Here is a 16,163-nt window from a genome sequence, read left to right as displayed (position 1 = left end):
TGCTCAAGGAGGTAACACACTCAGGTTCTCCAGTAACTCTGGTGAGTATGAGAAAGAGGGCTCTCAGCAGGTAAGACAGAAGGCAAGGAAACCAGATAAGATATTGCCATTGTCCAGGGCAGAGAAGAATAATTTATTAACCGCTTGCTATACATCAAGCATTATTCTAAGCACTTTATGTGTGTTAATTAATCCTCAAAACAAACCCTATCAGGTAGGCACCATTAATATCATCATTTCAGCAATGACCAATGCATGGCCTTGAGCACAAAGAGGAGGCTAAGTGAACTTCGTTCAGGAAGGTCACACAGCTGTGAGCAGGAGGAGGATTTGAACCCTGGCACCCTGGCTCAGGAATTCAGGTTCTTATACACTGTGCTACAGTGCATCCCATGAAGATGAGAGCCTGGAGGTTTAGGGAAAATAATGGGGTGAATCTTTTATTTTGTCCCAAACTGAGTTAGTAAGTTTTCTGTATGTGTGGCTGTATTTCAAAGAAATCTAATTAAAATAAAATGTTAATTTTATATTACTGTTCTAGCGGTATCCGTAAGAAACCTACCCTCATACCATCTCCTTTTCTCCTTACTTAGAGCTTGGATTGTCTCTTTCTTTGCAATCTCATGCTGCCTTTCTGCATCAATCTATTCAGGGTGTCTCTTTGGATAAAACAATATTTTGAAGTCATCACCTTGTCAGGTAACCCAAGACCATGCTTTTGTCTAATGTTAGAAATTTTTTACTGTTGGAAGTAGCACATTAGACTCCGTGTTCATTGGTTCTCTTTTCCCCATAGCTTGTGTTTGGAAACAGCTAAAATTAAGTGAATTAACTCACTGTCACCAGAACATGGGGTTGGTGTGAAATAAGCTGGTACCTCAGGAAAAAGTGTATCTTTTGACTAATTACTCAGAATATAGATGTAGACTGTAAATGTCATATATAACTTATTTTTCCAACTGTCAAAATGTGAATAATTTCTCAAATAACTTAAAGCGGAACTAGTATTTAACCCAGCAATCCCATGACTTGGTGTGTATCCAAAAGAAAATAAATTGTTCTGCCAAAAAGACACACACATGCATATGTGCATCACATTACTATTCACAATAGCAAAGACATCGAATCAACCCAGGTGCCTATCAGCAGTGGATTGGGTAAAGAAAATGTGGTACATATACAGCACAGAATACCACACAGCCATGAAACAGAACGAAATCTTAACATTTGCAGCGACATGGATCCAGCTGGAGGCCATTATCCTAAGTGAATTAACACAGGGACAGAAAACCAAATCCCTCATGTTCTCACTTGTGAGAGCTAAACGTTGAGTACACGTGGATACAAAGAAGGGAACAGACACCAGGGCCTACTTGAGGAGGAAGGAGAGAGGGAGGCAAGGGTTGAAAAAGTACTGGGTACTATGCTCAGTACTTGGGTAACAGGATCAGTCATACCCCAAACCTCAGCATCACACGATACACCTAGGTAATAAGCCCGCACATGAACCCCTGAAGCTGAAACAAAAGTTGAAATTACATTTAAAAAATGTGGAGAATTTGAATAGTGCAAGGAATGTATACAGAAAACAGTGTCTGGAGAATGCCTGACTTAGTTTGCCAAAAAAGTGTCGGCTCTGCTGCCTTGCCTCCAGTGGATTACCCCCAGGATGATCTTATTTCCTTCTCTATTTAGATTCAGGGAGGTACTGAGCATCAGCGTCTTTTCCATGTGGCTGTTAATGATACCGTTACAGTTTCATAAACAACAATACTTATCATACCTTAGGCCAAATGTTCTCCAAAAAAAAAAAAGTAACTAGAAACTTCCAGCCCTGACAGGTATTCAAGCCTCAAGTGTGATACAGAGAAACGAAAAAATAGAAAAAAAATTCATTGTTCCCACAAAGATACCCTGTAGTGACAGGTGGGTGGGAGGAGTGTTGGTAAAGCCATAGTGACAGGGCTTGAGGGCCACAGTCCCTGAGCGCCTCAGTGCATATTGTTGGTGTCCCTGTTTGCCCAAATAACAGAGAAAGAGTGTGGGCTGGGAAGGGAGGGACTAGTTCAAAGAAGATAGCACAGTGTCTGCGGCAGAAACCAAAGGGCATGAGTTTTATTTGGGAAAACCAAGAGGGATTTGAAATGAGTCAGTGGCTACTGAGCAAGCAGGGTTCAGACACCCCATATTTTCTAGAAACTCGAGTGTCTTACAACACAAAGGTCAGTGTTCTCAGCACAGGCTCAGGCAGCTCTAAAGCAACAGCCAGCCCTACCCAGCCCTTCCTTCTCAGCTCACGTTCCAGGTAAGGAGTATTTTTATTTTCGAAATCCAGGTGCACAGTCAGGAGATGGGAGGAAACAGTGACACCCATCTTTTTAATGAGCGTTGCTACGGGAAAAAAAATTAGCATCACCCTGAATTTTATGTGATGTCAGTTAAATGAAGGTGTTTTATAGCACTTTACAACAAATTAGAATCAACCAAATTGAAAATAAGCCTAGCAGCTGGGATAAGTAATCAGGTAAGTGGCCAGTTTTGCTATTTTTGCTTTGAGCTGAAGACAGAATCTGAATTTTTAATGTCCCAAAGGTGTGAGACTCACAATTGGGGAGCGTGGTTTCTGGAATGATTGTTTAAGATGCAGGCAGCTCCATCTTGCCCTTCAGTCTCCAACTTGCTTGACACATTCCCTGGAAATTTGGCCCTCGTGTATACACGTGTACACCGGAGAGAGGGTTGTGAATTAGTGTAGGCTAGACCTCTGCTTTTGACTGAACATTAGAGAGTAGACTGGAAACAGATGACCCAGAACAAGGCAGTAAATCATCCACATTAACCGAGAAACTCTAATGAAAGGACTGAAATTTATGCGAAGAATTTATGGCCACTCATGAAATCAGCCCAAATCAGAGGAACTATTAGAACACTTTTATGTTTTAAGAAAATGGGTACTGTGTTCATTTGCTGTGATTTGCATATAGTCAGAATGCCCTGACATGATAAATACTGGCTTTGGTGGACAGGATTTTACGGCAGAGCTTTGCACTCCATGAGCCAATGTTTCTTGCATAAATGCCTTGATGATTTTAGTGTCTAAAATATGTTCAGAAAACGGTTGAAAGGCCACAGGAAGCTTTGCCATGATAACTATTCTGGAATTGGTGCCCTGGGGTATACCTGATATGTGTGTGCTTGCGTTTGTGGGCAAAAGAAAGAGGAGAGAAAGAGGAGGTGGATGGGAGGAGTGTTGGTAAAAATGAAACTGCAGATCACTCAGAATGCAAGTATTAAAAGGGCAACAAATGAAGATAAAATGATGCTTGCAATTATGGTTTATACAGAGAAATAGGCCATATTGAGTACATAATTTTTCTTTTTTCTCCTCTGCAGCTGATGGATTAAATGAAATAAACTAATCTGCAGAAAATCCATGTATCTAGGTTGTTGTCAGTCGACCTTAGAGAAAATTAAAATTTGCACAGATTTCTTACTACTTTCTACTTATAAATTTTCTACTTGAAACCCTTTTCTCAAAATACTTATATGTTTACTATTTTATCTTAAATTTTTTTTATCTTAAAAAATTCAGATAACTTTTCAATATCTAACTACTGAAGCAGCAGATAATTTTACTCATTAAAAAAATAAAAATGACAAACAGGATATTCTCCCATAATTTCTTCAGCAGTAACTTCTCCTTCCCTAAGCAGTAGCCCTGATTTGACTTTCAGGACTTTATACTTCAGGTGTGGATATGGAAAAAGTAAGTTTTAAGTTTCCATCTACATTACCTTTTGATAATTCTGTTCATTAGCAGTACCCTGAGCCAGTGGAGTAAGCAGGAAAAGCTGACTTCTCTACTGGGGTATCAGATAGATCATTACATCGTGGAGAACAAGGACAGATCTCTAGTGAATCCAGCTAATACTGAAAACATATCTACAGCACTGAGCTCCAACCTAACAGCCTCTAGTCTAGTGCTTGACCCTGTTCAGCGAACTTGGCTATTATTGAAGGTGGCACTTCCCTGGTTTGACAGATCATTGTGCTCTGAAAGCCTTAAAACATGCGCTTGAGTTGTAGAGGTTATCCACGGTATTTTGTTGCCTTGATAAAAATGGGTTCAGAGAATTGAGTGAATTTATAGGACAGGGGTTCAAATGTGCTGACCTTCTATTTCCAGAGAAAGGTTTGGTTTTTTTTGTTTTTTGTTTTTTGTTTTTTCTCCCCACTACCTCTCGTCTTTGTTTTGTACTGCCCTCTCCTGGCTAATACATTTCTTAGTAATGAATATTTAGAGAAGCCAAGTGGCAGAAACACTGGGGGTTGCTATCATTTCTACTTTCCATTAGAAAGTAATTTCAGATTTTATTATATGAAATGCGGAGTTGACATATAGTGATTAATTCAGATGTGCATAGATACAAGATTGCTGAAATAATATCAGTTGTTGTAGAAAATATCTGTAAGAGTAATTTTGTCATTTATATGGACTTTGCAGTGTTTATGAAAGAAATGATTTTGCAATTTATTGCATCATTAGTCAAATTTTCTGAGTCACTGATGTGAAAATCCAGTGTTACTAGAAATAATTTGAACACTTTCTCTCTATGTTTGTGTTTTACAGTGGCTGCTAATTTACAGAAGATTGTAGATGATCCCAAAGCTTTAAAAACATTGACATTTAAGTTGGTAAGTGGAAAGTTATGGAAAGAAGGAGGTAATATTTTGCCATGCTGTGCCAGCAGGGAATAATAATCTAGTTTAATAACCTACTCTGTAATTTTGCTGCTGTTGTTTTCTTTTAGAATCAATTTTTGCATTTGGAAACATTTGACTCTGCAACATTAGGGAACGTTTTCTGACTGTAACTGGAAATTTCCTCTTCTATGAGCATAGCTTTTTCTTTTATCATCACACCTTTGACTAAGAGTGGCCATGTGAGAAGCCTAGATCATGTTGCTTACAGTTTGTATCGCAACTTGACCATTAAGACAAAATTACACTGAATTCAAAGCAACACTCTTAATAAAGCTTTCCTAAGACAAAAGCCAAGTGGTTCTAACTTTTAAAAATAGAGGCTGATTGTTGTAGAAATGGTTTAGGTAATTGGAAGCAATTGTAGAACAACTTAAGGCTGGCGAGCAAAGACACAACATTTTACTTCCACATTTCAAATCACAGTAGCAGATTTTTGTAGAAAGGAGATATTTCAACAGTTATTCTGCACTAGTAGATTTTAAACTTAAGTACTAGGTGGCCACAGAGATACAGAGTACTGGACATCCTGGGTGGTCAGAAATGGAGAGAAGTCCAGATAGTCCAAAGTGACCATTTTCCAAAAAGTTTTAGCAAACAGTACATTAAGGCACATTTTAAAAATCACAAGTTAATTTTATCAAAGGCTGGTCAGAATCCCAGAAGCAATTTTAGATCTAGATGGCCAACACTTTGCTGTGCACAACATACATTGATGATCTTTTTTATATTTGTGAAATTAAATGGAAAATGTAGGTGACCAAAAATGCTAAATGATTAGTTACAGTAAATCTGAGCCTAGTGCTAATTAACTTTCTGGGTCTTGCTTCCCATCTAATTTTAGATAGCTAGGCTGTGTGATAAAAGAAAAACACGAAGATTTTCACAGAAAAGATATATCTGAAGGAATTCTTTTTGCTTGGATAAGAAAGTAACATTTTATTCAGATGTAGAGTGCTAGGTTAACAAATGGGAAAATCCCTCTTCTAGTTTGGGATGACACTGTCTCCTCTTAATGTGTGTGTGTGTGTGTGTTTTTAATATGAGAGTATATTGATAAGAAAATGGCATCCTGTGTCAGTATTTCAAGCCAATGTATGTCCCTTTATTCATTTTTTTAATACCACCTCCAGAACATTTTCCTAATTTCTTACATGCAAACAGAGATAAGAGTCTGAAACTCTCATGCAGGACTTTTCTTATTTTATTATGAAAGAGGAACAGTAACCCTGGCCCTTTCCTACTACCGAGGATTTTGTGAAAACAGCCGCTGTACAGTCTCTAGGTAAACCATAAGAATAATGTAAAACTCTCCCTCATCTCCTAATCGGCTTATATGTTTCTTAAATTCTCTCTGGATTCTGTCCTCTTCCCTGCATCTCCATTTCCTGCACCCAAGCAGGATTCTGTCATCTTCAGAAACTAATCTTCCTGCCACCAATTTGCCAGCTTTTGGCTCTGTTTACCACCCTGTGGCTGTAGCCAGAGTAATCCTCCTACAATCCCAAAATGTAGCAGACACAGTGTGTCCTCTGCCCTATTGTAAACCACATACCTGGGACATGGCTAATGAAACCTGGTCTGCCCCCACCCCTCCAGCTCTCCTGCTTTACCATTATTTCTGGTAGCAGGCCCATTTCACATCTCAGGAACCCCAGGCTCTCTGATTTGCCCAAAATCACACAGTGATCACACAGATCCTGAGTCTGGAAGCTGCAGACTCACCCCTGGTCTAGCCTCAAAGCCCATGCTGTCAACAGCCATTCATTCTTCGAGGCAGACCCCTGCGGCCTTAGGGTTGTACAGTTTTCTGTCATTTTGTAGATTCCTCCTTTTGGATGACTGGGTACATTTACATTGGCTGGGACTGAATCTACATTGGCTGAGACTGAATCTCCTTTGTACCTTCAGCAGATTGAGTAATAGTGGCCTGTCAGGCACAGGAGAGTTTTAGAAACAATTCCATATATGTTTTCCTTCCCATTACAGCTTGAAAATGTAGTAGTGTGGTATTCACAGTAAATGGAAATTGATAGTTTATTCTCGCCAAAGATAAAGATGTTAAAGAAAACCAAACTCACGAGGGACCTTATTTCTGTCACTTAACTTTCTGTCCAGCCCTTGTTAAGCTCCAGGGAGGGTTTCTTTGTAGCTGTCAGCTGCCAGCCGGTTTGAGATCGACTTGACAGAGCTAATTTGAACTGGTTTTTGGCCTGATCTTGCGTAGGATGCTAACATCTCGATAAACTGCAGAGATTCAAATGCATTTACCCTCATTCATCAACTTGGTTATTTTATTCAGGAATAAAAGATCAAAGCATTTTAGCAGCGTTTTTCCTCATAAGCTGCTGCTGCGCATGGTCCCTTTATCTCTCAGCTGTTTATCATTATTTTAATCTCAGTGCCTTTCATTACTTTTTAAAGGAAAATGTCAGGGGCCTGAAAATTATCTAAAGAACAGCAGTGTCATGATACTGTGGTTCTTTACCTCCCTGCACAGTGGTTTCACTCGGGAGCGCTGGGACACTTTAAACATTGAATGCCTAAGGCCGCAGGGGTCTGCCTCCAGGAATGAATGGTTGTTGAGAGCATGGGCTTTGAGTCTAGACCAGCGGTGAGTCTGCAGCTTCCACTGTGTGATCCTGGGCAAATTAACCCCAGAGAGCCTGGCGTTCCCAAGATGTGAAATGGGTCCTGTTGTAGGACCTAGTGTCTGGGTCCTACAACAGATACTCTGATTTAATTGCTCTTGGTGCAGCCTGGGCTGTGGGAATATTAAAAGGACTTCATGGTGGTTCCAGTGTTCAGCAAACCCTGAGAAGCATTCCACAGGGAGATTAATAAGTAAGATTTCCATTGTTGGTATGGCCAGGGGCTGGGAGATCAGATTCTTCTCTTCACTTTTAACAAAGTGGTTTGGGCATAGAGGGCATTTCAGCTCAACTATTATGTGCTCTGAGTTTGATGTATTAGTACTGTTTTATTGTTGTAAGCCTTGAGACAGGTCTTTATTTTTAAGCCATTTTTGAATGGACGACTGGGCAGTTTTGTAAGTAGGTGAATCTTCCTGCTTTCAATGTGGAATTTTTGAAATTGCGTTAGAAAAAACATGAAATAAGATACATTTAATTTGCCCTTGAAGACAGAATACAAATTTTGAGAACATGTAATTAACATCTAATTGGTACACATTAACATAAGCATTATAGGTTTTAGTTACTGAAGTTTAATAGTACTATATGTATTGCAGATAGAAATTTCATCAGCATTTTCACAGTGACTAAAGGGACTTCTTTTTAGAGGTTCTCAGCTTCTGCATAATTGGAGGCTGCATGACTAAGGCAACATTTTGCAAAGTGCAGGTAAAGTCAAGCCTGAAATGGGGTAAAAACTCCCTAAGCGTTTTAACTTTCTCCTCCTACTGAAGGGGTAGAAAAGTGAGACAAAGATCTTCAAGGAAACTTCCAGTTCCAGGAGGTCCACGTGGCAGCTCTGTGCCTCCTACTCCCAGCCTAAAAGAGTGGCTGTCCACCTGTGGCCCCGAGACTGACAGTGTCAGCTTCCCTTGGGAACTGGATTACAATGTAAATTCTAGGACCCCCATCTCAGGACTAAGGAATGAGAATCTCTTGTGCGGTGGGACACTGGAATCCGTTTTAACAAGCCCTCCAGGTGATTCTGATGCAGGCTGAAGTTTGAGAACCAGTGCTTTAAAGGAAACTTGTAGTTTCACACTGGGAAGCACTGGGATAGACCGGTGGTTCTCAGACTCTATGGTGGGGGCCACCTCAGACTCTCCTGGTGATTCCAAAGTGCACCCGCATTTGGGGTGGAGGCATTCCTTGTCAGTGACGCCAGGCAACCATAACTTCAGCTCCTCCGTGGGGTGCAGGCCACACCTGCTGTCATGGCAGGAGGGGTGAGGAGGTGGGTGTTCAGGAATCAGAATACACCCTGAGTGAAGCGTGCATGGTGTCATACACTGTCACACTAGCTCCCTGATAATGTATACATTTTCCTTTGGTAGGGGGGGCAGACTGTTACCTCTGCCTTCTTAGGGATTTTTGGCTGGGCCTGGAAGTAAACTGACATAAAACAGATTAACAGGAGAAAAGCATACATATTTATTTAATCTAAGTTTTATATGACCTGAGAAGCCTCATAAAGAAATGAAGACCCTGTTAGAATTGAGCACATATACTGAGTTGGACAAAGCAGTAAATGATGAAAGGGGCAAGGCAGTGGGGGGCTGGGATGAGAGTTCATTGTGGAGAAGTGACTAGGAACACGAGGATGAGTTTAACAAGGTTTGTTTGTGTAGATGTCTGTCAGGGACTTCAGCTCCCCACCTCTGGTGATCAGAATATCTTTCTTCTTCCAGGTGCAGGGAGGAAACCTTCCGCATGGGAGTTTTAACTCCTGCTTTTAGGAAACTCAGAGGGCCCTTCCTGCATCTGTTGCTGTTGTTGTTTAAAGTGTCTTTAACTCAAAACAATGAAATAGAAGAGTGGCATATTTTGGGATAGCACGTTCTGAAGCATGGGTCTCAAACTTCTGAGTTTCCCTGAGCCCTTCTAGGTGACCCTGGATATCAAAACTCTTTGTGACTTGCCTTTTCCACTGTGTTGATGTTGGTGTAAAGCCATGGTGGGTAAAACTGGTAATGTCAGTACACATACAGCAACATCAGACTGCACTAATAGTCGTTGTGTTCCTCAAAGCCAGGCACTGTCACTCACTGTGAAAAAGCAAAGCCAGTTTCACTTGAGAATTTTCCTAACAAGGCAGGAAACATTACTGACTTCATTGAATTTCAGCTACAGGACACATCTTTTCAGTGTTCAGCGTGATGAAGTGGGAATCACTCCTTCATTATCTGGGTGTACATTGACAGGCTCCAGGAAAAGCACTTGTGAGATTGTTTGGTTTAAGCTTACCTACATACTTTTTCTTTCTTCATGAAACAACATTTTTACTTGAAAGAATAGCTGACAAACTGTAGTTATTCAGACTCAGATATTTGGCAGACTTTTTTTCAAAATGAAGAAAGTAAGACTGACACTTAAAAAAAAAAAAAAAAAAAAAAAAACCGATGGCCGGGCGCGGTTGCTCACCCCTTTACGTTATCCCAGCACTTTGGGAGGCCGAGGCAGGCGGATCACGAGGTCAGGAGATCAAGATCATCCTGGCTAACATGGTGAAACCTCATCTCTACTAAAAATTTAAATAAAAAAAAAAATTAGCTGGGCATGGGGGCGGGCACCTGTAGTCCCAGCTGCTCGGGAGGCTGAGGCAGGAGAATCACTTGAACCCAGGAGGCGGACGTTGCAGTAAGTTGAGATCACACTACTGCACTCCAGCCTGGGTGACAGAGCGAGACTCTGTCTCAAAAAATATAAATAAATAAATAAACAAATCTGACAATATTTGTTGTTGATAATAAATTCAAGCTTTCAAGCAAAAATAGGATTTTGGAAAACTTGTATTGCTACTGTAAGCTTGACAGTAATCCAGTATTTAGACTTTTCTGATGAGATTGGTGATGGGTGTTATAATGAATATGATTTGTTGACATTGTATAATGAATTGTTCATATTGTATAATGAAACATGTCAGCCATTTAGAAGATACGCATAAGTCAGTGATGCTTAAAGTCATGCATGGGTAAAAGATCCACTCAAAGTGCAAGGTAGACCAATAGATTTTAAGGTAACAGGGTACGAAAATACTGTGGTTTCAGAGTGTACATTGCAACTTACATTAAAGAAACTGTCACTTGGCAAGTTCTAGTGCAGTAACAAATGATATCCACAACTATTTGGAAAAGCTATCAAAATAATTTTCCCTCTTTCATACATATTTGTATGAGGCTGGATTTTTTTTTTTCATGTACTTCCAGGTAAACAGCATAAAACAGTAGATTGAATACAGAAGTAGGTATGAGAATCCAGCTGTCTTTTATTAAGCAAGACATTAAAGAGGAAATGTAAAAGTCATGCCACTCTTTGAGTTTTCTTGCAGTGGTTAGGGGGACTATGGTTATTTTTCATAAAGATTTTATTTATGTTTGTATGTAATCAGTTTATTATTGTTAAGTTTAATGAATTAGTAAAGGAATATTTTTTAAATGTTTTAGTTTTAAGATAGTATAATTAACCTATGTAAACCTATTTTATGTTTTTAAATATACTGTTTATATTATTACTTTAATATCGACATAGTTTCAAATAATATGTTTAAAATACTTTTTAAATCTCTCAGTTTTAATTTCTAAGACCAGTCAGTCTAATGAGTATAACCCACATAAGCAGATACTTTTTGGACTCCTCAATAATTCTTAAGAGTATCAAGAGAGCCTGAGAACCCAAAGTTTGAACATTGCTGTTTTGAAGGGTCATTGGTTCCTTTCTCTGCATATCACCCTCATTTGTGCTTTGCAGGCTGAGAGAGCCCTGGACTCAGCAGTGAGAGCCCAGGTAGCAGAGGAAGGAGGGCTGAGCGCTTTGAAGCAAACAGCCAAAGGTCTTGGCCAGGAGACAGACATTTCAGTGTAGCTATGGGAGGCACTGAGGACCCAGGGTGGGTAGGGACTTTGTGAAGACTCCTTCTGTGATGTTCTCACCATAACCACTGGTTTATCACCTACCCTAGTAAGTTCTCATTTCCATTACTCTTCACAAGAAAGGATTTAATATTCTCATTTCTAGTCAGTTCAACCACTATTGGATACTGTAGTTCTATTCTAGTCATTTTAACCTCCTGATATTCACATTGCCAAATTTCTGATGAAGCTTTGAAGTACATTGGTGTATTTCACATTTGGCAATCTGACCTTCTTGTCACCACCAGCAGCCGTAATTTGTCTTTGGATGTTTGTCAGTTGCCTGTTAATTACACAGTTGTCTGCCATTATTCAGTGGGTTGAGTAAATGATGTTAACAAGAGCTACACATGAGAGAAGGGAAGATTTAGGAAGGTAGATAAAGAAACAGTGATAACACAAGGAGGAAATGGATAGGGAAGGTGAATATTACAGTGTCAGTGTGACACCACCAGAAATACCTCAGCCAAAATGCCCTTTATGCCTGTACTACTTTGTTGAAGGTGATAAGAAGAAGAGCATTTCAGACCTCATTGCCACTGTCAACACAAACAATGACAATTTTACTTCACTGAATATCTTATCTGTCAAATGAAACCAGAGATATCACTAGATAGGTACAAAGTAAATTCCTTTCTTTAAATACTGATTAATATTTTTATCCTTTAGACTAGTGACTTTTTTACATAAGCATAACTACTTACATAGATAGAATGTTATTTTAAAGACAATCATTTGAAAATATTCAAGGTACAAACATTATAGTTAGCTACTTATTTAATAGAAAATGCTAGAGTTGATGCTGGTACATTGTGAACAGTACAGTTCACAAAACAATACAGTACGTAATCTAAATATATACAAGCAGTGCTAAGCAGGTTAATTGTGGTGATTGGAAAGTGCACTTTTCCATGGGAAACTAATTGTTGTGACAATAATTTAGCTGGAATTAGGCTCTGAAAAGATTGTATGATCCTTTGGTAATTAATTGCCCATTCCCAGTCATTCATCATACTTTTTTCTCCCCTCCTTGTTGTTCTTATGTAATGTCCAATTCTGATTTATGTACTGTAGGATGAGAGGCAGCTTAGAATGGTGATCTGAGGAGAGAGAGAGAGAGAAAGAGAGAGAGACTCTGAGTGTCTCTCTAAAAGCAAGGGGGAGAGGTCAGAAAGAAATGAAAATAACTTATTAATTAGGACCAGTGAGAGGTTTGAAGGGCAATGGCTTCTTTCTTTTTGAGACGGAGTCTCGCTCTGTCGCCAGGCTGGAGTGCAGTGGCGCGATCTCGGCTCACTGCAAGCTCTGCCTCCTGGATTCAAGTGATTCCCCTGCCTCAGCCTCCCGAGTAGCTGGCACTACAGGCGTGTGCCACCAAACCTGACTAATTTTTTATATTTTAGTAGAGACGGGGTTTCACCGTGTTGGCCAGGATGGTCTCAATCTCCTGACCTCATGATCCGCCTGCCTCGGCCTCCCAGAGTACTGGGGTTACAGGCGTGAGCCACCGCGCCCAGCCACGGCAATGGCTTCTTTCCAGTTCTTTCTGATTTTGAAGTAAGAAAAATAAAGTATTTGACACACCATAATTTTGGCCAATTTTAGGCAATTAATATGTCTGAAAATATTACAAACAAAATTCTTTTATAGAAAAGAATTGTTATAATACCTTTCCCTGTAAAATTTATTCACTGGTATTTATATAGCAGTTCTCTCTAATGAGCCCATCCCAGTACTTGGTGATGCCTTTTTTCTGGCAAGTTTTAGAGAAGAGATGAGTTTGGTAAAAACTAAATTACTCCTGAATGACCTGTTAGATCTCTTCTGCTTATTTTCATGTTGTTTTCAGAATGATTACTAAGGTGATTTAGTTAGAAAGTATATTTAAAATAATTGTATCTAGTTGTTGAAAAATTTGTTTGTGGTTTCTTAGCAGTGGTGTTTCATTGACTGTTCCAAAACTTCCAGCCTGGGCATGGTATTTTAATGGATAACAAATCCCTTCCCACCTCTGTTCCGTACTTCATAGCATGATCTGGCCACAATGCTGACAGCACTTAGCTTCCAGGAGCCATTCAAGAGAGTGGCTGGCATCTCTCTTCTGGAAGAAATGGGACACATGGTCCCATACCAACTGTGCCTTTGCTTAGATCTGCCGTCATAGGAACAAGACGTTAACAACCGGCAGCAGCAGCAGCAAACCAGCACTGAGGCTTTCTTTTTCCCTTTCCAGGCGTCTGGCTGTGATGGGTCGGAGATTCCTGACGAGGTGAAGCTGATTGGGTTTGCTCAGTTGAGTGTCAGCTGATGTATGTCCCTTGATGTCACCCTGATCTGTCATGTCCCACCCCCCTCCACACACTCCCTTCAACCCTCCCTCTTTCTGCCCATTTCTTCCCACCCCCTCACTCCCATTTCCCAGCAAAATCAGAAGATTGTGAAGAGGCCAGCTTCAACAAAATTGGATAAAAAAATAATTTTTTAAAACTTACAACACTCCGAGTTCTGCTTTATTCTCTAGCAATCCACAGTACAAGAACAGGCAAATGCCACAGCTGCACGACTGTTGCTAATTTTTCCAAAGGCTATTTAATATTCTTAGCAATCAATTTGGATATCCCTTAAGTGAAAAGAATCTGAAATACACTCAGGTGGTCTTATTTATTGGCAACAAAAGGAATTTTCTATCCAGAAGCCTATTTCTCCTTTCATTGTCGTTATTTCTGTTATAATACTTTAATTGTACATCTGACAATACTGCCTCTTTTATGTTGTATTTAGAAATTAATATACTTATAAAATTAAGATTTATTAGCCAAACTTGAATTCTAGTTTTAAAACTGACTGTGAATTTTATTTTTCATATATTTATGCATTACACACCTTAGCTATAAGAAAAAAAGGGTTTTGAATATATGCTTCTTGCAGTTAATCTCGTTATTTAAACAAAAAGTTTTGGGTCTATCTTTGGAGTATTTGTAACTTCTAAATTTTGAAATGACTGAATTAGGAATTTGGATGCTTATTCTTTTAGTTTGTTTGCCTAAAAGCCAATTTACAATCTGACTGTCTCTTGGGAGAGGGAGGTGCCTTGCAAACTTTCACATTAAGAATGTGCCTGAGGCTGCTTTACTCTGGAATAGTCTCAGATCTAAAATTTCCTCTATATAAGGTGGCATATGTTACGTTTTGCTTCATTGGACCGTTTAGAATCCTGTGTAAAATGTTGCCATTCTGTTAGATTGCTAACTATATACCCATCTCTGATTTGGCTCTCCTTAAGTGATAGGATTTGTTATTCTAAAGGTGATAAACTTGAAAATACCAGAATCTGAGTTTTACTTGAAATTTTGCAGAATACCCAGCTGGAGTGAAAATTGAAAGGGTTTTGTGCAATGACTAAAAGGTAAAACGCTGTTAAGGTTCAAGAATAAATACTTTCAACCCAAGTAGCCCTCTGCTTGACTATATATTATGGAACTAGTAAACCTTAGGATTTTGAAAATTGGAGTCTAATCTTTCAGGGAGGTGGGCTCCCAGGATGGTACCATTGCTCTTTCCTAGCTAACCCTAGATATGGCAGCTCTTTAATGTACTTTAAAAAGCAAATATATATTACTAAGGAAAAAAAGTTATTTATAATTGCCTTGTCATAATTGTTAAGGTGTTCTAGAGCCATTTGCATACAATTTAATGTAATTTCATTCCATTCTATTGTTTACACAACGATTACTCAAAGATGACTGCAAAGGTAAAAGGAAAATAAAAGTGTATTGCACAACGAGATTGTTTTGCATTGTTTCATTCCTCCTTTAGATATAATCTGCATTACTGCATTGGCATCTAGCACTTCCATAAAATGCCTAGTAAAAGTTAACTAGTGAAAGTGCCCTAGAGGCAGAGTAAGGAGGCGTCATGCATCCAGTACAGAATTGGGTTGACAAGTAACTTGAATTAGCATGAGGAGAGAATGAAAGGCAAACATTTCTACTCCATGTAGACAGATGGTCTTGGAATTAAAACCCCTATAGGGCTATAGGGGACAAGAGAGAGTAATTCCTTCCAGCCACTTCGTTCATTTTAGTGCTGTTAGTCCCTGAGGCTCAGAGTGGTTGAATGACTTGTCCAAGGCCCTTTACAGGACTACTTGCAGAGGTAAACTTCCCAGGATCCTAGTTTCCTGACATTCAGAGCATGTTCTTTACACTCTTCTGTACAACTTGTGGGTTAAAAAACCCTCATCTTCTAAGAGGATAAAATGTACATGAATAACTGAAGGACTTTGCAACATGGAGACTAGTCAAAAATCAAAATTGGAGTCTAATCTTTCAAGGGGGTGGACTCCCGGGATGGTGCCGTTGCTCTTTCCTAGCTAACCCTAGATATGGTAGCTCTTTAGTGTACTTTAAAAAGTAAATATATATTACTAAGGAAAAGTTATTTATAACTGCCTTGTCATAATTGTTATATCATTTAATATCTGTATTTAAACATGGTTACAAATATCATTTAATGTCTGTATTAAATTTCCACCCATATTTTCGTATCCATCCTAATGGCATTTGAGGTAGTTTGCATACATTCATACAATAGGATAGAGATGTAAAAATGCATAAAGAAATTAGGATGAAGGGACAATAAGAACTGGCTTACAAGATGAATGCAAGGATAAAGTTAGTACGTAAAAATCACCACGAGGGCCTACATGTGGACTAGAGCTTCCTACCCACCATACTACCTTAATTCCCAACTATACAGAGCAATCTATGAATTCAGTATAATCCTTATCAAAATTTTAAAA

General features: G+C 39.2%; 1 protein-coding gene across 4 annotated transcripts in view; it reads left to right on the top strand.

Annotated features, from left to right (window-relative positions):
• Window positions 1–15,146, top strand: part of STK39 (serine/threonine kinase 39) — a 292,939-nt gene extending 277,793 nt beyond the window's left edge. For 2 of the 4 annotated variants that reach the window (XM_003907566.4, XM_009182375.4), the window contains exons 17-18: window positions 4,631–4,695; window positions 13,596–15,146. In XM_003907566.4, coding sequence (XP_003907615.1) covers window positions 4,631–4,695; window positions 13,596–13,670 — 140 coding nt within the window. In that variant the 3' untranslated portion in view covers window positions 13,671–15,146. Of the gene's footprint in view, window positions 1–593; window positions 700–4,630; window positions 4,696–9,142; window positions 9,841–13,595 lie in introns of those variants that run through there. The other 2 variants (XM_021923695.2, XM_009182373.3) reach the window with 2 other exon arrangements.
• The last annotated feature ends 1,017 nt before the right edge of the window (window positions 15,147–16,163 follow it).

Source organism: Papio anubis, chromosome 10 (assembly GCF_008728515.1).
Source record: "Papio anubis isolate 15944 chromosome 10, Panubis1.0, whole genome shotgun sequence".
Taxonomy (NCBI): domain Eukaryota; kingdom Metazoa; phylum Chordata; class Mammalia; order Primates; family Cercopithecidae; genus Papio; species Papio anubis.
Note: the sequence above shows the minus strand (reverse complement) of the source record. Positions and strands in the feature narration are given on the sequence as shown.